This window comes from Leptonychotes weddellii, chromosome 5 (genome assembly GCF_054177405.1).
Source record: "Leptonychotes weddellii isolate Sample4059 chromosome 5, ASM5417740v2, whole genome shotgun sequence".
Classification (NCBI taxonomy): domain Eukaryota; kingdom Metazoa; phylum Chordata; class Mammalia; order Carnivora; family Phocidae; genus Leptonychotes; species Leptonychotes weddellii.
Window position 1 is genome coordinate 142317804 of NC_138373.1, and position 25144 is coordinate 142342947.

Consider the following 25144-nt stretch of genomic DNA (forward strand, 5'->3'; position numbering starts at 1 on the left):
AAAAAAAAAAAATCAAGTACTTCTTTAAATACTTTATGAATAATACCTGTAGAATAAATCATAATATCTTGTTTAGATTAACTAAAAGAGTACTTGAAGATGTAATTACTTTAGTAGTAAATATACTCATAAAAAATTAATGATAGTTAACATTTACAGAGCATTGTTTGCAGGTGCCATGTTAAGGATTTTACTGACATTACGACACCTAATATTTGCAAACCTAAGCGGAGGCAAACGGTTCCCATTTTACAGAAGAAGAAATCGAAGCTTTAATAGGTTAGTTAGCTGTCAAGCTCGTAAGACGAGACAGCATTTGAAATACTTTACTATGTGTTGGACACCAGTGCTAGAGAAGAAAAACAGCCCTCCGCCTTGAAGATCACAATATCCGGTAACAGTTATGATTCAGTGTGAAAAACACAATAACATAAGCAGATCCAAAATATAAGATCTGGAGAAAGGAGTGCCAAAATGCGTGATATAAAAATGATATTCATAAAACCAGGCACAAATCTTCAACCAACCTGTTATGGCCTGGTGTGCACTCTGGAAGTAGCATTCTCAGATGAGACTTAGGGATCTAAAGAGGTCTTCTCTCCCCCTCCCCCCCGGCTTAATTGGATGCAGTTGTCCTGAGAATAGTTGGGCACAGTTAACGAACACATAAAGTCCTGATAAGTATTTACGGAGAATCAGATGAATCCCACCTGAGGGAGCCTATAAACTAGTAGCCATACGAGTGGAAATCCAGGACTGGACATCTGTTAAAGGTGACCAGCAGGTGGATGCCCTTAGAGGCACAGTGGTGTGGGAAATGGAAAAGATGCAAGGTCAGGAAACTCGGTCCCCTTATTGCTTGTTAAACTGCCCAGTCTCACTACATTTTCAGGGTTTCACTGCACACGGCGGGCTGGACTTGCCCTCCAAAACTAGAAGGGCAGAACAGGGAGGAAACAACTGAAATGCCCGCAAAGAGCCCCAACGCCTCTCCCAGACAGGCAAGTCCCGCGAGACCCCGCTACCACCTCCTGAAGCCCGAGGTCAGGGGGGAAAAGAGGTGGGTACCGCTCAGGAGAGAAGGAACTCGCACGAATAGTAAAGGATCGCTGGGCGGCCAGCAGCAAAGCAGTGCGAACCCTTAGGTTCCCGCGCGATACGCACCGGGGGCGTCGGGAAGTGGCCAGAAAGAAGCAGGTCTCCGCGGAGGCCGACCGCGGCGCGCGCCGACTCTCCTTCCGGGTCAGAGGGCGGAAGAGGCGATTGGCTCCCGAGCCTTCCCGCGAGATTTAAAATATAACTCACGGCGGACTCTTACAGCTTCTAGACTGCAGCCCGGGAGGACGATTCTTCAGTCCAGTCTGCACCTACCAGGTCTATTCCAAGTGAGGTGAGTCTCATCTCTTGCTTGCCCGCCTGTTACACTTTAATTTGTGATTCAGGCCGGGGTTGGTGAGAGATTTTCGGTGACAACTAAGTGACTGTCTAGTGGCTTTGCTCTGCAGCCTGGTTGGGTTTGGGGGTGTTGAAGAATTCACAATATCTAGTGATGAATAGAGCTAGAAGGTTCTGAGGGATCATCTGCACACTGGAAGCCTGGAGCCCGTAGAGACCTACTTAGGTTCATTAGGTTGGCAGGAGACCAGGGTTCTACTTCCAAGACGCGCAGACTCCAGTTCCACTACTTTCGCCCTCTCCCTGTTATATTCTCCCAAAGAATATTTAGGATCTGCACTCTGACGATGATAGCACCAACGACTGCCTTTTTTTTTTTTTTTAATTGAGCACCTATTAAGTGAATGGCACTAGGTGGATTTTTACTGGTGTCTGATAGTTTTATGAGGTAAGATATCTTTTATATTTGAGGAAATTTATGTTCATCAGAGATTTTAAATACTGAAGAGCATACATCTTATAAATTGGGTGCCAGGGTGTGGGCCCTAAATATCTGGCTCAAAAATTCTTTTACCATCTCACACTGTCTCTCCAGTGATAATTTTCTGTCTCACAATTTTTGCTCCAGTGCAGTTTGGAATCCAATTTTTTTTTTTTAACAAGTATTTATTATCATTGCCACCTTCGACTATTTTTGTATAGGGCAGCCTGACATTCAGAGTGCTTGCATATTCATTATCTCATTGATTTCTCATAACTGGCTGAAAGATATTATTCCTGTTTTCTGTATGATGATACTTTCACCTAGGCAGTCAGTTGTAATGGTTATTGCCTAGGCTTATACAGCCAGCTAGCTGCTGAAAGAGCTGAGACTAGACCAGAGTTGGCAAACTAGGACACCAGTTGCTTTTGTGTAGCCAGTTCCTGAGCTAAGAATAGATTTTACATGTTTGAATAGTTGAAACAAAAACAAAAGGATAATATTTTGTGACATGTGAAAATTATATAAAAGTTAATTTCAGTTTCCATAAAGTTTTGTTGAAGCACAGCTATGCTCATATGTTTATGTATTGTCTGTGGCTATTTTCACACAGCAAGGTCAAGTTGAATAGTTGTGACAGAGACTGTATGCCTTGCACTCCTTAAATATTTACTATTTGGCCCTTCCCAACAAGTGTCCTGGCCCTTGGATGAGACTGTTGGCTTTATTTATTTTTTAAAGATTTCATTTATTTATATGAGAGAGAGAGAGAACGAGCAGTGGGGAGGGGCAGAGGGAGAGAGAGAGAGAAGCAGACTTCCCGCTGAGCAGGAAGCCCGATGATGCGGGGCTTAATCCCAGGACCCTGAGATTAGGACCTGAGCCACCCAGGTGCCCCGAGACTGTTGGCTTTTATATGTGTCAGACACTGTGCTAAAAGCTAAACTTGTATTTATGTCATTTACTTTTCACAAAACCCTGTGAGATAGGAACTATTATTAGTTCGTTTTCAGTACAAGGAAGCTGATACAGGGGAGGTGATAAAACTTGGTATAGATCTCACAGCTAGTAAGTGTTGCAGCCAGGATTCAGAACAGTCTACTTCTTGACTAGTTTTCATTCTTAGCAATCTGAACTCATAATACTTTTAATTTTTTTAAAGATTTTATTTATTATTTAGAGAGAGAGAGAGGGTGGGTGCACATGTGAGCATGGAAGAGGGGCAGAGGGGAAGGGAGAGGGAGAATCTAAAGTCAGACTATGTGATTTGGAGCTCTGGATGGGGCTGGATCTTAGGACCCTGAGATCATGACCTGAGCTGAAATCAAGAGTGGGTCGCTTAACTGAGCCACCCACGCACTCCAGAACTCTTAATACTTGTAAAGAGTACCCTAAATAATTTAGTACTAAAGATTTATTTCAGGCAAACTGATCATATCACTGAAGCATTACTTCTTCACTTTTTTTTTCTTTTAAGAAATGAGGGTGATATTTTGAAAAGAAATATAACTTTTAGCTATTTACTAGATTGTATATATGTGGATATAGTTTTTTACTTGTATCTTTAAGTTGCATCACTGATGCAACTATGAATTATTGCTTTGTAAATGTTATATGCCCATTTTCTTGATTGTATAAACTTAAATACATAGTAAACATTTGGCATTCTATTAATGCCACATGAAAAAAAGATAACAGAAAGGGTTAATAAATGGGATGTGTACAGTAAAATATCCCCCAAATAAGATAATGGCATATGAATATTTTGGAGACTAGCATACTTAAAAGAAAGTGGGGAAAAAAACCTTTTAGCAGCCATGTGTGTAAACTCAGAGAAAGGAATTGCTTCCTTATATAGACTTGAATATGTAAAACATTGGAACAACATCCAATTATTTTGAAAGACTTTTGTCTATCAGGAGAAGTTATGTAATATAGTGATTTAAGAGCACAGCTTATGGAGTTAAGCATCTTGGGTTTAAATCTGTTTTGCTGTTTGCTAGCTGAGTGACATGGGGTGTCACATTCTTCAGATGTAAAATGAGGATAATAATGGACCTTCCTCATAGGACTCTTTCAAAGATTGAATGAAGTAATAAATATTAAGCTTTTGAAAAGTTCCTGGCACCAAGAAAACTCCTAAATATTAGATATGGTATTGGTTATCTATTGCTGTGTAACAGATCACCCCAAAACTTAGTGGATTTAAAACAGCAACCATTTTATTTGCTTTTGATTCTGTGGACCAGCAGTTTTGGTTGGACTCAGTTAGGTGGTTCTGCTGGTCTTGCTTGGGATCACTAATGTGGCTGCAGTTCATCTGGCAGGTTGATTGGGGCTGGAAAGTCTAACATAGTCTCTCATGTCTTTAAGTTGGTATTGGTAGTCAGCTGGAGTGTCTTAGTTCTCTTTTATATGGCCTCTCCAGTAGGTGAACTTGGACTTTTTCATATGGTAGTCTAGAGTAGCAAGAGAGTAAGGACTAAAGCTGCAAAGCCTTATATCAAGAGGCCCCCCAAACCACCCCCAGGTTGGATGTTTGCTAAGACGACTCAGAGGACTCAGCATATAGTTGTGCCCACACCTGTAATTTATTACAGCAAAAAGATGCTGAACAAAATCAGCAAAGAGACAAGCTATATGGGGAGAAGGTGCATGGGGTAAAGTCCTGGGGAGATCAGGCATAAACTTCCAAAAGTCCTCTCTTAGTGGAGTCACACAGGACATGCCTAAATCCTCCAACAACAAATTGTGACAACTTATATGAAATGTTGTCTGTCAGGGAAGCTCTTTAGAGACTCAGTGTCCAGGGTGCTGATGTAGGCATCCTCAGTCTATGTTCCAAAATTCCAGACTCAGAAGAAAAGCATGTGTTCAGCATAAACTATATTATTTGTATAAACAGTTTAGGCACAGTGAGCCACTCTTACTGGAAAATCTCCTGAATTCTAAGTTTCCGGGTGCAGCCAAGGGCCAACCTTGTAAGCAGTCCTTTCAAAAGATAGACCTCAGGCCTGCTGCTTTAACTCTTCTTATGAGCCTATGAGCTCTAGGCTTGGAACCCCCATGATGTCATTCTTCCATATCAGTTGTTCAAATCAAGTTACCAGACTGATCCATATTTAAAGGGTGGAAAAATGAACCACTTCTTTTGAGACAATATAGAGATGGGAGGAAATTGCCCCCCCCCCTCTTTTTGGCAGTCTACCACACATATTACTGTCTATCTCAAAACAAATATTTTGAAAATACAGCTTTAATTAGCTATGTCTGTGTCTATAGTTTATAGAATTTGCATATCTGTTTTGTATGCATTTTCAGATTGAAGGTTGGATTTTGTTATTTCAAAAGATTTGGCTTAAGAAAACTAAAGGAGAGGAATATATGATTAGGCAGAAATTGTATTGTTCTGTTTTCCTAAATTTAATTAAAAGCAATCTTAGTAAATATGAAATGACCTTTCGTTCACTACTTATTTTTCTCTAACTCTGCTCCCTTACACATGTTAAATATTAGTTTCCAATTAAAATAGGTTTTTAACATTGCATTTTGTCCTACTTTCAGAGAATGGCTGAGCTTAATCAGAAGTCTATCTTGGATATGATTAAAGAGTTCAGGAGGAATTGGCACACTCTTTGTAACTCTGAGAGAACTACTGTATGTGGTGCAGACTCCATGCTCCTGGCATTGCAGCTTTCCATGGCAGAGAACAACAAACAGGTTAGTAGACTATATTTAGGTTTACTTTTTTTGAGTGAATTTTGGTAGCTGCTTACTTTAATTATATTAATTTTTTTGCAATATATGCCCTCCTATGATAATATCAATACACCATTTTCAAAAATGCCTCTGCATGTTTATGTCAGAATATTACAATTTGATTTGAAATGATTTGCTTCAAAATTAAGGCCTTCATATGGATAATATAATGTAGGACATACACATTCCATGTTTAATTTGAAGTCTTAAGATAAACATGCAACTGTTATTAAGGTTAAAAATATTTTTATTTATGATTTCTTTAAAAAGTTCTAGAAGGCACACATAAATAATGTTTATTTTAATATAATCAAAGTATTTTATGACTAATTTCAGACTCTGGTATAGATTGATTATTCCTAAGCCAGGCTATGAATCAGAATCTCTTGGGAGGGTTTTTTTAAACAATACTGGCTTCTGTGCTTCGGTCTTGGAAATTCTGATTCTCCTAATCTGCACTGAGACTCTGGAAATTTTCTTTTTAAAATCTTTTCTTAATCTGATCCTTATGTAGTTGGCTTGGACCAAACTAGTTTTTGGAATGAGCTATACATAAAGGGCTTGGGGTGTTCAGATGAGAGAAGGATGAATATAGGCTGGAGTGGTAAGAAAATTACTTAAACATATTGGATTTCAGGTAGTATACTTAAAGGAGGGAACTCTTTGGATGGGAACGTTTTAAAGAAGGGATGAAGGAAGGGAAAAATCAGTTAAGAAGCATCCAAGGGGATCAAAGTCTTGATGGTTTGAAGATAATAAAGGAGATTGTCTTGACCAGAGAAGATATTTGAAGTGTGGAATAGTTTCAGTGGGTCTATTGGGCTAGATAGGGAAATGACATTCTGATGAATTATTTTAATCCTATATGTGAATCGTTCCCAGATTTTTAGATTTCATACACCAATAAAATTTCCAAAAAAAATATTAGACATTGACAGATTTGAACATTTCTCACGTTGGCAAATAAGGCCATTGAGAAAAAATAGTTACTAGAACCATCATTTTGAAAAAGGAAGAGAATTTTAATGCCTAAAAATTAGGAATTGTAAACTCTTAAAATAAGAGTTAGTCTTTACTACACATGGCAGTTGGCAGTGTTGCGTGTTTAAAACAGTATATATTAAAATAAAGTTTGAACACAGATTTTGATAAAATTCTATCTTACATAGTCATTCTTTTAACAAATATTTGGAATTTTACTATGTACTGGACATTATTCTAAACATTCTGAGGGAAATCTCTGCTTTTATGGCATTAATCTAGTGAGGAGAGACAGATAATACTCTAATAAATAAGATATTTAGTATTTTAGGTCATAAGCACTACAGAGAAAAATAAAAAAGAGATGTAGTTAAGGATTGTATAGAGTTTGGGGTGAAAGAGTTCTTGGCAATGGGAATTTTTGTGGGAAGGGATTACGAGGCAAAGGGAACAGCCAATGCAAGGGCCCTAAGGTGGGAATATGCCTGGGCATGTTCAAGGAACAGCAAAGAGGCCTATCCAGCTGTTTATATACATGTTAAATGTTAATTTCTTCCCTTTCTCTCTCCCTTCTGGAGATGTTTTCCTTTTCTATTTTTTTTTTTTTTTTTAAGCTCCTTTGTGCCAGGCATTGTGATAAGTGTTGGGGTTAAAATGGTGAGCAAAACCAGACATGGCTCCTGCCTAGCTTATTGCCTGGTGAGTGAGGTAGACATTTAGTAGAGAAAACTACAAATAAATGCAAAATTATAGCTGTGAGAAGAGGTATATGATGCCACGAGACCAAGGAGTAGACTTGGTTGGAGAGATCAAGTTGAACTGTAAAGGAAGGAGAAGAGTTAACTAGGCAGAGTGAGGGGCAAGATGATGAGGATGAAGGACCAGCATATGCAGCGGCCCTGGGCAGGAGACTGCAGAGAGATTTGAGAAAATGCCAAAGAACCAGTGTAGCTGAAGGGTGGTGGTTGTGGTTACATGTCCATTTGTCTGTTGTTTTTAATCAAAGTCATTGTTAAAAATCAATTTTACATAGGTATGTTGAAGAAAAAAAATGGAAGTCACACTTTTTGGCCCTTGTGTTTAAAAAAAAAAGTTAAACGTCCAGAAAAGTCACAAGAATAGTATACTGAATTCCTTTATGCCCTTCACTTAATTCACCAATTAATATTTTGCCACCTTTTCATCATTGTTCTTTTAATATTTTGTATGTGTATATATTATAGATACATAAACATACACAGGTATATATTGTACACATGCATACATATTATTCATATTACTCTGTAGGAACCATTCAATGGTAAGTAGTGGACATCCTGAGTCTTATCCTTAGACACTCTTGGTATTGTACATTCTGTGGGTTTTGACGAGACGTGTATGCATCTTTATAGTATTTATAGAATTGTTTCACTGACGAAAATCCTCTCTGCTCCACCTATTTATCCTTCCCTCTCACCAACCCCTAGCAACTGCTGATCTTTTAACTGTCAGCATTGTTTTGCCTTTTTCAGAATGTCATGTAGTTGGAATCGGGAAGTATATAGCCTTTTCAGATTGGCTTCTATCATTTTCTTTCAGATGCATTTATAGTTCCTCCATGTCTTTTCATGGCTTGATAGCTCATTTCTTTTCAGTTTTCAGCAGTGAATAATATTCCTCTGTATGAATGTATCAGTTTATTCATTTACCTTTTACTTTTCTTCCAAACAATATTCAATAAGATATTCAATATTTAATAGCTTTTTAGTTTAATAATAATTGGATTTTCTGTTATCTTTTTTTTAAGATTTTATTTTTAAGTAATCTCTACATCCAACTTGTACTTACAACCCTGAGATTAAGAGTCGCATGCTCTATTAACTGAGGCAGCCACGCGCCCCTGTTATCATCTATCCTCTTTATTTCCAAGAGCTCTTTTTTATTCTCTTTTTTTGAAATATCATACTATTCTTGCCTCAAGCATATATTTCTCCTTTGAGACTATTAATGATATTTTTTTGAGGTTTTATTGCATAATCTGTATTCAAGTTTTTTGTTTTATTAGTCTTACTTAGGAAGAATAAAAATTCATGATGATCCTTGACCATGCACTTATATTTAAGTGGATCACTAAAATGCTTACTGGAGACTCTGCATGGAGCGTTAGGGGTTGTCAGTCTGATCTAACTGGGCTGTTTGGCTGGGAAACATCTGATGCCCATCCCTTTTAGAACAGTTTCTTCAGAAAAGAATCTTTACGCAAATGGTGTAAAGTTGAGTTGCCAATGTGTTGGGTGCTTGAAAGAAGTATGAGTATTTATAATATAAATGGTCATGTGATTCCTGTTGTTTTCACCTGCACTCTTCAGTTGAGACTCTATTTTACCCTCTCCAGAGAATAAACCCCCAATTTTTTGCCAAAGTGGTTGACTGTTCTCCCCTTTCTTAGCAGAAATAAATTATTAGGCAAAAGTTTAAATGAATATACCCTAACAATGAGACAGAAGAAAGAAATTAAGGAGTTGATCCCATTTACAATTGCACCAAAAGCCATAAGATACCTAGGAATAAACCTAAACAAAGAGGCAAAGGATCTGTACTCAGAAAACTATAGAATACTTATGAAAGAAATTGAGGAAGACACAAAGAAATGGAAAAACATTCCATGCTCATGGATTGGAAGAACAAATATTGTTAAAATGTCTATGCTACCTAGAGCAATCTATACATCCAATACAATCCCTAACAAAATACCATCAACATTTTTCACAGAGCTGAAACAAATAATCCTAAAATTTGTACGGGACCAGAAAAGATCCATAATAGCCAAAGGAATGTTGAAAAGAAAACCAAAGCTGGTAGCATCACAATTCCGGACTTCAAACTCTATTACAAAGCTATAGTCATCAAGAAAGTATGGTAGTGGCACAAAAACGGACACGTAGATCAGTGGAACAGAATAGAGAACCCAGAAATGGACCCTCAACTCTATGGTCAACTAATCTTTGACAAAGCAGGAAAAAATATCCAATGGAAAAAAGTCTCTTCAATAAATGGTGTTGGGAAAATTGGATAGCCACATGCAGAATGAAACTGGACCATTTTCTTACACTGTACACAAAGATAAACTCAAAATGGATGAAAGACCTAAATGTGAGACAGGAATCCATCAAAATCCTAGAGGAGGACACAGGCAGCAACCTCTGTGACCTCAGTCACAGTAACTTCTTGCTAGACACATCTCCAAAGGCAAGGGAAACAAAGGCAAAAATGAACTATTGGGACTTCATCAAGATAAAAAACTTACGCACAGCAAAGGAAACAGTCAACAAAACCAAAAGACAACTGACAGAATGGGAGAAGATATTGGCAAATGTCTTATCAGATAAAGGGCTAGTATCCAAAATCTATAAAGAACTTTTTTTTAAACATTCTTTATTTTATTTATTTTTTTTAAAGATTTTATTTATTTATTTAATTGACAGAGAGAGCGAGAGAGGGAACACAAGCAGGGAGAGTGGGAGAGGGAGAAGCAGGCTTCCGGCGGAGCAGGGAGCCCGATGCGGGGCTCGATCCCAGGACCCTGGGATCATGACCTGAGCTGAAGGCAGTCGCTTAACCAACTGAGCCACCCAGGCACCCCTTAAATCTATAAAGAACTTATCAAACTCAACACCCAAAGAACAAATAACCCAATCAAGAAATGGGCAGAAGACATGAACAGACATTTCTGCAAAGAAGACATCCAAATAGCCAACAGACACATGAAAAAGTGCTCCACATCACTCGGCATCAAGGAAATCCAAATCAAAACCTCAGTGAGATACCACCTCACACCAGTCAGAATGGCTAAAATTAACAAGTCAGGAAATGACAAATGTTGACAAGGATGTGGAGAAAGGGGAACCCTCATACACTGTTGGTGAGAATGCAAGCTGGTGCAGCCACTCTGGAAAACAGTATGGAGGTTCCTCAAGTAGTTAAAAATAAAGCTACCCTGCGACCCAGCAATTGCACTACTAGGTATTTACACCAAATGTATCTTTGTAGTAATCTGAAGGGGGCACCTGCACCCCAATGTTTATAGCACCAATGTCCACAATAGCCAAACTATGGAAAGAGCCCAGATGTTCATTGACAGATGAATGGATAAAGAAGATGTGGTATATATATACATTGGAATACTACTCAGCCATCAAAAAGTTGAAATCTTGCCATTTGCAGCAATGGGAATTAGAGGGTATTATGCTAGGGAAATAAGTCAATCAGAGAAAGACAATTATATGATCTCACTCATGTGCGATTTAACAAAACAGAGGATCATAGGGGAAGGGAGGGAAAAATAAAACAAGATGAAATCATCGAGGGAGACAAACCATAGGAAACTCTTAATCATAGGAAACAAACTGAGGGTTGCTGGAGGGGAGGGGGGGAAGGGGATGGGGTAACTGGGTGATGGACAGTAAGGATGGCACATAATGTAATGAGCACTGGGTATTACATAAGACTGATGAATCACTGAATTGTACCTCTGAAACTAATAATACACTATATGCTAATTAATTGAATTTAAATTAAAAAAGGAAATGAAAAAAAAGTCTAAATGAAGATTACCCAGAGGTAATCATAGTACCGAGGCTACTCCAGAAATCTCCGTCATCACCTTTTTGCTGGGCAGATTTTTTTTCTAGTGGACATAGTAAGAGTGTTGTGTTTAGAGGCTTTGACTTCTTTGGCAGGGTGGGCAGGGGGGGTCTCTGATCCAGCTTCCCACCTCTTATGCTTAGCTTTGTCTCCTAAACTTTGTGCTCAGGGTTCATAAAAACCAGCTTCTTTAGTGCCAGGGAATGGTAGTTACCAGGGAAATACGGGTCCCACCATTTGCTTACTCCTTTATATTGGCATTTGCTCATTGTTTTTGACCTTTTATAATTTCCCTTTCTTATGCACAATTCAGTCATGCTTAAAAAAGTTTTCCTATTTTCTCTTATAGTTTTAGGTATTTTATACCAGGAGGGGTTTCTCTGCATATCTAGCCGGGCAGATTGCCTAGTTAATGTATCTGTTTTAAAATTATGACAGATGGTATACATTCTTTCTGCATCTTGTTTTTATTATCCAACATTGTTTTCAAGACCTCTTTAGGTACTGATAGAAAAGTTGATCTAATTTATTCATTTTAACAATCATCCTTTGTATGACTGGTATATTTTACTCATTGATAGACCTTTGGGTTGTTTGATTTTTTTTAATATTATAATCAATTCTTCATTGAAATGAGATGTCTGTGCACAGAACAAGAGTTTCTCTAGGCCCCATACACAGGTGGTCATATGATAGATACATCTTTAATTTGACTTGATACTACCAAATTACTCTTCAACTTGGTTATTAGAATTTACATTTATATCAACAATAGGAGGGTACCATTTTCTTATCTTTCTCCATATTAGATGTTGTTGTCTAAGAACAAGAAAAGAGAGAAGAGGGTATTTCATTTTAATTTTTCTGTTAACTAGAGCAATTAAACATCTTTAAAAATGCTTATTTGACTATTTAGGTATCCTCTTTTTATTGTCTGCTCATACATATCTTTTGCTTATTTTACTGTTGAGTTATTTTTATCTCTTTCTTACTCTTTAAAAGAGTTCTATGTGTACTTTGGATACTCGCTTTGTAACACACTTTGTTGAAAACTGCTGATGTGCTCCATTTTACCTACCTTCACTGGATATACTTCCTTTTACATTGTTTCACCAGTATTTATATGCCAAACTTCTCTACTGGTCTAACTTGATATGATCAGGTACTTACTGGACATTTTACCTTGATGTCCCTGTACAGTCTCCACATCAGTTTTTAAAAGTAGACCATATTGTTTCCTCCCTCAACTTACCTTCTTCATATTCTGAGTCTCAATCTTATATACCATTGTTCACTTAGTCAGTGAAGCTAGACACCCAAAGATCATTGTAAAGTCTCTTTCTTTTGCTTTCCATTGCAATCCATATTCAAGTCTTTCCAATTTTACTGCCTGAGCATTTTTTAAAAAAAAATCTCTCCTTCTTTAGTAACATGAAGAAATGGTGCCAAGGTAATTAATAGAATCTGAGGATATTGTATAAATGGAATAGACTAGCTAAAGGTTAAACTTTGGTGACCATTCGCTGGAAAATGAAAAGAGAGAGAAATTGAAGCAATTATTAAGAATCATTATTGTACAGTAATTGAGAGCTGTTGTTTTGGAATTAAGCAGACCATGTTCAAATCACCTTCTATTTGTTTATGAATAATTTTTGAAACATAAATATATCAAAAAGATAAGTGAAATGTACCCTGAAGAAAATTTAGTTTTCATTGTAAAAATTTTGATATGTTGAAATACTCAATTCAAGTAGTTTTTTCTTCTGGGCTTGTCTGTGTAGCACTCACTCAGGATCTCTTTCTACTTTTTAATTTTCTACTTGCTAATTCACTTAATTTACTGTGAAAGTTCAGACTCTGGGTGGGAAAGAAGAGGAAAGGTGAATTGCAACTGCGCTTACCACAGTTTGTGTATGTGTGTGCACATGTGCAGTGGAGATGGTGGGCTGCAGTTCTGATTGACTCCAACTCTCCATGTGGGGTTAGCTCAGGCATCCCCAGCTGTTCTCAGACTTCCATGTCACTCAGCAATATGAAACAACATACACATATGCCTGCAAGTGCATTCATAAGTAGTAGATGGTAATAAAAGGTTGGGGTTGGTTGTATATATGCTTCACCTACATTTTTCACTCTGTGAGCTTTATTTAGGTTTTTAATTCTCTGAAGTTTGAGAACACGAGTCTCTAAAGTATGATCCAACTGAATTTGACTACAATAAAACTTGTGAATACCTAGTAGAGTTGTTAGTCTATTGGCGTGTTTTTTTCTTCGCTGCTTTAATGGGGATAAAGAAAAGGTAATTAAAATAATATTTGAGTTTTAGGTTTTGGGCATGTTTTCTGAGGGGAAGTTTTTTTAGCTTAAATTGGATGACCTCTAGGAGCTTTATACTGCTAAAGATTTAACTTATAGATTCCTTGAGGACTACATGGCAAATATATATGACTTTTATTATTAAGTTGCAAATAGTGTTTTAGCTTTTCCTTTCCTTGGAATTGACTTCATAGTTTGACTCTGTCTGGCAATTACATTATAAATGCTATTTTTCACGAACTTAAATAGCCTTAAGAATGTTACAAATGTTCCATGGGGTGAAATGAAGATATTAATTTTATAACTTCATGGAAAGCCACAGCCTGTGGTTGACTGTCAGATTTGAAAATGACCTAACATTGACATAACAAATAAGAAGAAACAGTTTTTACAATTGTATTACATTTATCCAATACTCCTCCTAACAAACAATTATTTTAGTTTGAATAAGAAAAGAGAAAGAATGACATTTTTTGATCACCTGCCATTCATCAGGTGTTATTTAATCTGTATAATCTCATTTTATAATCAGGGAAAAGTATTCACAGGATTTTCAGTATTTTACCCATGGTCACCTAGCCTATTAATGCCCTAAAGTAGACCTGCTATCTTTTCTGTTTTGATAACAACAAAAGTTCCAGTTAGTTAAAAATGTAAAGTTTAAGTTTTTGAATAATTATAAAAATAACTTCAGCAAAATATACAAAGTACAAGTGCTCTGAAAAAGTGTAACTTCGTTTTCTCATTTTATTCTTATGAAATATAATCCTTCTTATGTCCATCAGAGACCTAAAGCATTGACCATCTTGAACTTCCTTATTAGCCAGCTGGCATGTTTTCCTAGCAAAACATTTTCTGATTTGACCACAAGCTCTCTGAATCAGTTGTTACTGGTTTGAATAATAGAATATGCTGTCATGGTGGGCACCTGATCATGAAAACTGATATCTGGAGTACATTTTTATTTGGATTTAAAATGTTTTTACAATCCCAGTATAAACACTGTTAATCTAGTCAAAACCTTTTCTCACAAGATCAAGAGCTTGCATGGTTTTACTTAAACTAGTTACAGTCAACAGAATGAGACTGAATTGTACATTTACATTAGGCAAAATTTTAATTTATTTTTCATATGAAGGATGTCATATCAAAACAGTTTTAGGAATTTTTGAGATAAAACAACTTAGTTTCAAACTCTAAATAGCTAGATTTATTTAACTTAATACCATTTGGAAATTTTATTGTGTAATTTTTGTGGGATTGGGAAGTAAAGTACACAATTTTTGATGCAATGCTGAGAAATTACAAATCTGTCTTACATTTGGGTTATGGATTCAAGATTTGAGAGTTACTGGTTTTTTTTTTTTTTTTTTTGGTTTTTCATTGAATTAGTTTTGTGAAATATAATTAATTTTTATAATTTTGATATAACAGGTCCCTCCAAAGACAGTAAGGATAATTTTCTTAGTTGTCTCCATAAGGATGAGTAGAAGTTAATTATTTTTAAGGCAGTTTAAACATAATTGCCTTAAATTTAGATAATAACTAGAAAATATGCCTGAGTTTTATAAAAGAAACATAGATTTAAAAGAGTCAGGTAGAAAATAGTGTATTATTTGGCTCTTTTTTTTTTAAGATTTTATTTATTTATTTGAGATCGTGAGATAGCACAAGCAGGGGGAGCGGCAGAGAGAGAGGGAGAAGCAGGCTCCCTGCTGAACAGGGAGCCAGACATGGGGCTCCATCCCAGGACCCTAGATCTGAGCCGAAAGCAGACGCCTAACTGACTGAGCCACCCAGGCGCCCCTATTTGGCTCTATTTGATTCTTTTTATTATTCTTCATTGGCTAAAGATGATGTTACAATTTTAGTTCCAGTGAATTATAGTTTTATTTAAATATCCACCCATCTTTCAGTGCAAATGATGGAAAGATCTTGGTGTTATCAGAAACTACTAACATTGGGCGCCTGGGTGGCTCAGTTGGTTAAGCGACTGCCTTCGGCTCAGGTCATGATCCTGGAGTCCTGGGATCGAGTCCCACATCGGGCTCCCTGCTCAGCAGGGGGTCTGCTTTTCCCTCTGCCCTCTTCCCTCTCGTGCTCTCTGTCTCTCATTCTCTCTCTCTCAAATAAATAAATAAAAAATCTTTAAAAAAAAAAAAAAAGAAACTACTAACATATTAAGGGATCTTAACTGTGGAAGAGAGCAACATAATACATTTCACAAAATTACATATGGATACTTAAAAATATTTGTTATTCATGCTGTATTGGAAAGGAGTAGTTAGAATTTTTTACTGAATTAGGCCTGGCATATTTTGGAGGGCACCATTTTTTTTTTTTTTTAAGATTTTATTTATTTATTTGACAGAGAGAGACAGTGAGAGAGGGAACACAAGCAGGGCGAGTGGGAGAGGAAGAAGCAGGCTTCCTGGCCGAGCAGGGAGCCCAATGCGGGGCTCGATCCCAGGACCCTGGGATCATGACCTGAGCCGAAGGCAGACACTTAATGACTAAGCCACCCAGGCGCCCCATGGAGGGCACCATTGTTAATATCTGGGATATTAAGTGGGAGCAGAATGCAATCAATTAAAAAAAAAATTCTTCAGCATATCTACTGACTAATACATCATGTTGATATTGAAGAAGAGAAAAAAAGAACAATTTTACCTCAATAGGAACATCCAACAACTTATAGGAAGAAGCTGTGGCTTTTTAGCACTTGTTTATAGTTTAGTGTGTCCATGAGCAGGGAAGAATCAAAATTTTTCTCTGACCCAAGGTTTTAGCACTGATACTTTGCTTTTCCTGGAACAATAATGAAACAAAACGTGATTTTTAAAAATTTAGTGTTTATGATCATGTTTTAAGACTAACAGTTGGAATAGTGTGGTATGTGGTAATTCACTATGGCATTGAAGGTTTTGAATAAGAGATTAAAAATACATTAGCTAGAAGAGCTAAAAGGAACTAAGTATTAACAGAATCAAATGTTTACCCGATCAGTAGTACTTAAGAACAGATCACTGCCCACCCATTCCCTGAACTTGGGTAGAAGAAATTTAGTGAAGAATGACTATATATTTGCTAATTTTGTCATGCACAAACTTGCCATAGTTATTTATATTTTATAAAACCATCAAAATCTTTTTCTATCTGGTTTTAAAATTATTCCGTAACTCAACTTGGATGTTCTCTTCAAATCCACAAGAATTTAATGTAGACTTTTCTGTAACAAAATTCAATTTGTACTTCCCATCTCAATTACTAGTTAATGAATATTCTGGTACCCAACTTTATCTTTTTATTTTTGGCATTGTCTCTTTCAGCACAGTGGAGAATTTACAGTTTCCCTCAGCGATGTCTTATTGACCTGGAAATACTTCCTACATGAGAAGTTGAACTTACCAGTTGAAAATATGGAAGTGATTGACCATTATGAGGACATTAGGAGGATTTACGATGATTTCTTAAAGAATAGTAATATGTTAGATCTGATTGATGTTTATAAAAAATGTGGTGTTTTGATTTCAAGTTGTGAAAATAATGCCAACATATCCCCTGTAAGTATTTTTTAAAATAATTCTATCTTAAATGAAAATTGGCTAGATTTATTTTTATTTTAAACTATGGTATCAGCATTTATAGTAACTTGATAATGCTTTTGCTGTTCAGATCATGTTAGAAATGGAAAATTTATCTACCTGAAAGTTAGTTATTACTGGAAAGAAATATTTCAGTGGTAAATTTTGGTGGAATTCTGTTATTTGGTTGAAATATAAGAACAGCTTCTTACTAGATCAAAAAATTTTAACAAAGAGATCAGTCCCAAATGCTTGATTTCTTTTTGAATTTGTGCCAAGGATTGCTTTTTATTTTACTTTCTTGTTTTAATGTGCATCTGTTCATTTGGCATATGTTGTATAAATGATTGTTATGACTCTTTCTATGGATTAATAATATTATTTTCCTGAGATGGGGTATCATTTTGTGACGATAGTATGATGCAATAAACATGAGGTAATATACTGTTCCTTTTTTTTTACATACACATATTCACTGCTTTATTTTTTTATTGAATATAAATTTTAAAACTAATGAGATGCCATCCTTTGCAATTTGGTTTTATTAGAATTAATAAACTGTTTTAGAATATATTTGGATGTATCTAGTTTATTTTAAAGTGTTGAAATATATTTCTTTATCTTAACATTTACTTAAAGTAGCAATTAAATAGTGGTAATAACAGTAATTGTAGATATAATTAGAAGAAAATGTCTATTTTCTAAGATATTAAAATATTTTATAAATATTTCTATCTGATACTTGGGAATCATGTTTTGGCTGCTTGTAATAGAAACCTCCAGAGTAACAGTGGTTTAAGAAAATGGAAGTTTAGTTCACTCTTTTATAAAAGGAGTCTTAATGTAAGCATCTGGGACTGATGTGATAGCTCTTTGGTTATCAGATACCTAGGATTTTTCTGTCATTCTGCTCTCCCATCTTAGTTCTTGACCTCTGCCCTCAAGATCATTTGTGGTCCAAGGTAGCTGTTGAAGCTCCAGATTCCATATCAGCATTCCTTGCATCAGGAAGTAGTAAGGGAGAACAGCACTCTCCTTTCCTTTTAAAGAGACATGACTCCTTTGCTTCCATGTCCTTGCCCAAAGCTTAGTCACATGGCCACACCAAGATGTTAGGGAAGATGGAGAATATAGTCTTTTTTTTTTTTTTCCTGGGTAACATGCCAGAATAAAAACAAAATCTCTGTTACTGAGGAAGAGGAGAGTGGATATTGGCAGGCAGTTTGCTGTCTTGGCCTCACTGGGCTATAATGGAACCTTTTCCCCTGTTGTAACTTTTTTTTTTTAAGATTTTATTTATTTATTTGAGAGAGAGAAAGAGCATGAGTATGGGGGGAGGGGCAAAGGGAGAGGGAGAAGCAGGCTCCCCGCTGAGCATATAGCCCAACACAGGGCTCAATGTGGGCTCTACTTGGGGCTCAGTCCCAGGACCCTGGGATCATGATCTGAGCCAAAGGCAGATGCTTAACTGACTGAGCTACCCAGGTGCCCCCCTGTTGTAACTTTCTGAGACACACATGCATACCCACACTATGGTAAAGATACTTGTGAGGCAAGATAGTTTTTTTCATTCCTCCCTACCTATATTTTATTTGCTTGTAGAGATGATTTTTGACTTCTTTTCATATAGTTAATTTAGAGAGGCTAATCAAACGTAAGTATTAGATTGTAGGAACAACAAAGAGAATCTTCTGATAAACCAATGAGAGTATAATCTGCCTGAGGTTTTTGGGCACATTGTTTTCATCTTATCCTTTGTTCCTGTCTAAGTCTTCTAATAAGCCTCTTCATTTAAGTGCATCAACTATAGTATGAGATATATAGATCTACATTGGAGGGAGTTCTGTGTCTCCAAATATCAACATGTTCTTCTGCAGAACATCAGGAGTAGGGTGGAAGCTGCTGAGATGATAGCATGTGAAGTTGAAATTTTTCTGCACTTAAAATGGAAGATTTGAACTTCGATACTTGTTTGCTCTAGGGAAATTTCCAATGAAGAAAAAGTGAGCAGGATAACAGATCCCTAGATTGATTTCCTCAAAAATGCACTAAAATAACCCTAATTTATGCTAAAAGTGTTTTTAAAAAAGATTATTTGAGAGAGAGAGAGAGGGGAGGGGAGGGAGAGAATCTTCAAGCAGACCCCCCACTGAGTACTGAGTCCAATGAGGAGTTTGATCCCACAACCCATGAGATCATAACCTGAGCTGAAACCAAGAGTGGGCTGCTTAACCGACTAAGCCACCCAGGTGTCCCTAAAAGTGTCTTTAAAGATACATATACTTATGTATCTTTGTTTCTTATTTATTGTAGCCTAAATAAGGCAGAAGTTACAAGGAATTAAGATAAAGGTAAGACAGGGATGTTCTGGGAACATGGTAACTTGAACAAGTTATTTCATACATTATAATTGTATTTCATACAATTATAAATGTATAAATACATATAAATGTATTTCATACATTGTAATTCCTCTCCTGAGGAACATGGACGCAGGGCCTGTGGACATCTGGGAGCATATAAGGCCTTGAATTCTAAATGGAGTCCAAATAGAGACAATTGGTACAGAGTTTGCTTTTTCATGAATTTAACAATTATCTGAAGGATATTGGAGACCTGGACTGAGGAGAAGAAATTGTAGATTCCAAGAAGAGCTTAGCAGCCCTCAGAAATCTGGGTACTTTCTGGGGAAGGTCAACAAATACCCTCTGTGAGTGTGCCAGGACTCTCTGACTCAGGAAGCCAAGAAGTAGCTGAATGGATGGGCATACTGTAGGTGATCCTTGAGAGACCACAAGAAGACTCTCCCTTGGCTTAAGCAGGTGACTGGCATCTTGTTTATTTTTCCACTGATGCTTCATAAAGAGTAGAGACTATTTCAACTTCTATTACTTGTAAAATTGTCATCACTTAAGGTACCTCAACAGTCTCAAGGCTGAGCCTTCAAAGAGCCAAGAAAAGCAACAGCCACTTAAGGAGTCCCAGCAGCCACAGAAAGATGAGTTAACTCAGATCACATGTGACCAACAGAATAGAGCTCTTAGTGGTGAATGACAACTTGAATCCATAAAAATAGTAAGTACTCAAGGAAATTCAAGGACTCACCTAAATGTAAGACTTTCTAGATTTAAAAAAAAGAAGAAAAAAGAGAAGTCTTCCCAATGCAACAGATGAATTCAGACACAAATTAGAGTTCTGAAAGTCAAATACAATAAATATTTAAAAAACAGAGGCACCTGGGTGGCTTAGTCGGTTCAGCGTCTGCCTTTGGCTCAGGTCAAGATCCTAGGGTTCTGGGATCGAGCCCCATCTCGGGCTCCCTACTCAGTGGAGAGCCTGCTTCTCCCTCTCCCCACTGCTTGTGATCTCTCTTGCTCTCTTTCTCTCTCTCAAATAAATAAAATCTTTTAAAAAACAATCTTTTAAAAATAAATATTTAAAGCACAGAGAAAAATATGAAGATGAAGAAATCATGAAGGAAAAGTTAAGAAACTTGGAGGTTGGATCTAGAGGGTTTAACATAACAAATGATAGGAATTCCAGAGGAGAAAAAGGAACAGACACAGAAGAGGCCATGATTAAAAAAATATTCTAACCACATTTGTTATAATAAAATTTCCCTGAGTCTGTTAGTTAAGAGTGTTTATGAAGTTCCAGGCTGTATTGAAGACAAAAGACACATACCTAGGCATATCCTGGTAAAACTTCTGAACTCTTAAGGATAAAGATAAATATTATAAGTTTCCTGGTGGAAAGAACAAGTTATTTAAAAGGTACAACAATGAAATAACATGTCCTGAAAGAGGACAGTGACCTAAGAATCTCATCCTCAACAAGGTATCACTTACCAGCTAAGTTAAAGGAAGGATTTGTGAGGATATGCAAAAATTTGAAGAATGTCATCTTCATACTTCAAGTGAAGAATTTGCCTTTCAAAGACCGTAATAATTAAACAGATGAACTAGAGAGCAGATGGCTATCCAGGGGAAGATGGTAGTGAGCAATGAAACTTGGACTGTATGTGTGCCTAGTTAAAATGATAAGGATGGACTGGGAATATGTGTGCTAAAATGGAAGGCTTATACTAAGGGAGATTCTGATATTAGTTCAAAATTAAAATGGCTAAATATTGGAGTTTGTTGGAGTAAGTAGCAGGCATTATCACTTTTAAATAATAATAGAGAAATGGGTCTGATGTGAGTACAGGAAAGTGAAGGTAACCGTTAATTGAATGGAAAAATATAGTTAAAAAGAGGATAAAAATAGAATGAATAACTTACCAAATCAGGAAAGATATGTCAGTAAAATTAATAGTGTATCACAGAAAATCCATTGTGATTTTTGTGCTTACTTCAGAAAGCTTTATGCTATATCATCTAGAATCCTTGTCAAATTTTTAGTTCTAGGAACCCCTTTGCACTCTTAAAAATTATTTAGGACTACAAGGAGATTTTGTTTATATGAGTTATATCTGTTGATATTTATATTGAAGATTAAAATTGAGATATGTTTAAAGTATCGGTTATTAAAATATTGATAACAAACCTATTATATGTTAATGTGAATAGTATTTTATGAATAAATTTTCCAAGAATAAAAAAATTGTGAGAATAGTGACACTGTTTTACATTTTTAGAAATATCCTTGATGTCATGTGTGATAGAAAATAACTGGATTCTGTTTGATATGTGTTTTGAATGAAGTATATCAAGAAAATTTAGATTCACATTGGTACATCGTTGGAAAAGGGAGAACCTCCTGGGTCCCCTGAATGGGCCTTGGGGACTCAGGAGTCCTTGGACCATACTCACTGAACTGATCCAGAATATTGTACTTTACATGTCATTAGACTGAAAATAGTTTTAAACCAGAGGGTAATATTATCCCATTAAAAAAAATAACACCGTGTTTATGAAAGAATAAATCTTTGCTTTTAACATCTCTTCTGAAAACATAAGAACCACAAGTGTGAGGACTACCTCTATTCAAAATTAAATAGTGAATTATTTTTTTAAAAAAGAGACACACCGAGAAACAGACTCTTAAATATGGAGGACAAACTGATGGTTACCAAAGGGGAGGTAGGTGGGGGAATGAGTGAAATAGGTGATGGGGATTGAGTGCATTTCTTGTGATGAGCACAGGGTAATGTATAGAAGTGTTGAATCACTATATAGTATACCTGAAACTAATATAATACTATATGTTAACTCTACTGGACTTAAAATAAATTAAAAAAAAACAGTGATTGTCAAACACAAATTCTCCCAAAATGATTTTTCTATTTAAAGATAATGACCCTGAATTATTTCATAACATTAATTTTTTAAATATTGAAAATTTGCACTGTAATATAGTCGGTGGTCATTAAATGTTTCTGGCTAGTATTTAGAAAATAGGTATCTAAGTTGTCCTTTGTAATAAAGGAGTAAAAGCCAAAACTTGTTAAGAAAAAAGGAAATTCTTTTTTTTAGTGAACTTGAATTTTGATATTCAAGTTATGAACAACAAAATCCTAGTCTTTCTAGTTTTTTTCTTTCTTACTGTTAGCTCTGAGTTCCAGCTCATCATATTAGTAGAATAGTGGCAAACGCTATTGCTTTTTAAGAAGTATATATTGGTGTTGGCTAATTGAATTTAAATTAAAAAAAATAAGAAAAGAAAAAGAAAAAAGTATATATTGGTGAGTTGTTTTAGTTATAATTTTGCAATGGCTGAGAGGACAAGTGGTTTGCATTCTCATTACGCTTTGTTAATTCAATTTGTACCTTCCCTCCAGGTTGACTCATTCGGAATGGGGTGTGTGAATACCTATATAACCTTAGATCCCTTAGAACAAATAATGTGTTTGAAATACTATGCTGTTAGGACACTAAGTTTACTTATATATAATTCCAAGATAAGCATTTATTGTATGCCTTAGGTAAGCCTTTTCTTTGCCATTCGTTTTTTTCTATAAAAACAAAAGGCTCGGATTAAATTTCCAAGCTTATCTTTTAACTCTAAACTTGTAAACTCTTTGAGTACAGCCATTGGAAACAAGCATTTTGTTAGAAAATTTAATTCCATGTACACTTACTGCCAACAAAGATCAGGTAATAATACTGTATACTGGAATATCAGTGGCATTATATACAGCTTGGTGTGAAATATTTTTTATAGTTGTCATAGCACCTAATTATTAGTAACCTCCTATGTTTTCTACAGAGTCAACTACGGGATTTTCTGTCTGGGAGAGAGTATGTAGCAGCTGATGAAACTGATCTTTATGTACCGACATCACCAATGAGTAAACACAACCAGGGTAATGAAAAGGTACTGAAAAATTGTGAGTAAATTAAAGCAGGATATGATTCTCTTCAAATCACCATTAATTTGTACATTACAGTTATTTTTTTTAATTTTTAGAAGTTTTAAATTTGTTTAAATAAAGCTATATTTGCAAAGAGTAATACATTAGAGACTGCTGAGAGCCTGATAGTTTCTTCCTGGTTTTGGGCCAAGGTAACAGGCACTGTGCAAAAATAGGTATCACTCTTAAGTCTCTGAAAAGTAGTTGGAAGGTCTAGGTTGCCAGAGTTCTTTGAATCTTTGTATTTGGTGAATTTGCTTACGGTTTTAAATGAATGATTCTTGGGGAGATATGTACATTGAAAATTCTGTTCTGTACCCTTTGCAGTAGATAACTGATGCATCACAAATTGTGTTAATAGAGTTCGTTGTGCAAACAAAGCACAGAAAACAAACCACAGGTTTGGTCTAATACAATTTACCTTTGGTTAAATGCTATGCTATTAGGTACCTAATTAAATATAGTAACCCCTTACTAACCATAGGGGTAATGTTTATGGAAGTTTCTATGGTAAATAAAATCACTATTGACAAGATAAAAATTTAGGAGTATTAGAAACAGCAGTAAAATTACATTCAACATATCTAAATCCATCTTCTTCATTCAGTTTGATGAATCACCTTCTTCATTTTTAAGGAAACTGCTAAGGCAGATTCTCCCATAAGTCTCATGCCATACAGATTGCACTTTAAGAAATATATTTGTCGCTGCCTTCAATTAAATACCTGTGCATCTACTTCCTAGACTTACTAACGTGCTTGAACATCTGCATCTAATATTTTTTCTCCTGTATTTGAAAGTTAAGTTTCTGACATCATGACATTTAATCCCTACAGTTCTTCAGCATATCATTTCCTGAAAATAGAGGCATGATCATAATATCATTATCATATATAAGAAAACATATGTCATATATATCAATATAAGTATTCCCTAATATCACTTACTGTCTTCCCTATTCAGATTTCTCCAGTTGTCCCCCAAATGGTTTTATATCTCTTAGAAGAACTCTCCTCAGTCTTTTTCTCTTCTTATTTATCTGTTTAATTTCTCCTGGTATTATTTATCTTGTTCCTCTATTTCCAATAAACTGGAAGTTTTATGCAAACCTTGCTTAGATTGAAATTTAACGTTTCATAACAAATACTTCATAACTGATGGTGAATATCACATTAGGAGACACAAACTCAAGTTGTCCCAAATTGCCAGATCTCTCTAGGATAAAGATGTAGTTTTCCCTTTGCTATGAGCAGAAATCTGTGGGGTGACACTGTGTAAATATCCTGTTTCCCAGCAACCTTTCACCCAGTGGTTTTACACATACGTTCATGATCCTTGTCTGAATCAGTTATTTCTTTAGTGTTTACAAAATGGTGAGTTTCTAACTCTGTCATGTCTTTACATTAATTAGCTGCCATTTCTCAGTAAAGCGGAGCTTGATAAGATAAAGCTATTTAGGGAAGTAGCTCCCTAAGAATGGCAGTCACGACTTAATTCTTTCCCTTTCATTACTAGTTTAGGAGTCAGGATGGTAGTTATTTATAAGATAGGATGCAAATTAGATTTTTTTTCTATTTCTTTCCTATTTTATGCATGTATTTATTGCTATGGACTCATGAATTTTTATTTGTTCAGTTTTAAAATTAATTACCG

The 25144-nt window shown here is 35.9% G+C and overlaps 2 protein-coding genes across 5 annotated transcripts in view; one reads left to right on the forward strand and one right to left on the reverse strand.

The window, feature by feature from the left end:
* NUP37 (nucleoporin 37) overlaps positions 1 to 1259 on the reverse strand; it is a 41754-nt gene extending 40495 nt beyond the window's left edge. Inside the window, exon 1 of one of the 2 annotated variants that reach the window (XM_031025914.2) lies at positions 1165 to 1259. The gene's annotated coding sequence lies outside the window, so the exon portion shown is untranslated. The other variant, XM_006731303.3, reaches the window with a different exon arrangement.
* Positions 1254 to 25144, forward strand: part of PARPBP (PARP1 binding protein) — a 58602-nt gene continuing 34711 nt past the window's right edge. Inside the window, exons 1-4 of one of the 3 annotated variants that reach the window (XM_081822296.1) lie at positions 1254 to 1390; positions 5441 to 5596; positions 16885 to 17118; positions 23347 to 23454. In XM_081822296.1, the coding sequence (XP_081678422.1) occupies positions 5444 to 5596; positions 16885 to 17118; positions 23347 to 23454 (495 nt within the window). In that variant the 5' untranslated portion in view covers positions 1254 to 1390; positions 5441 to 5443. Of the gene's footprint in view, positions 1391 to 5440; positions 5597 to 16884; positions 17119 to 23346; positions 23455 to 25144 lie in introns of those variants that run through there. The other 2 variants (XM_081822297.1, XM_081822298.1) reach the window with 2 other exon arrangements.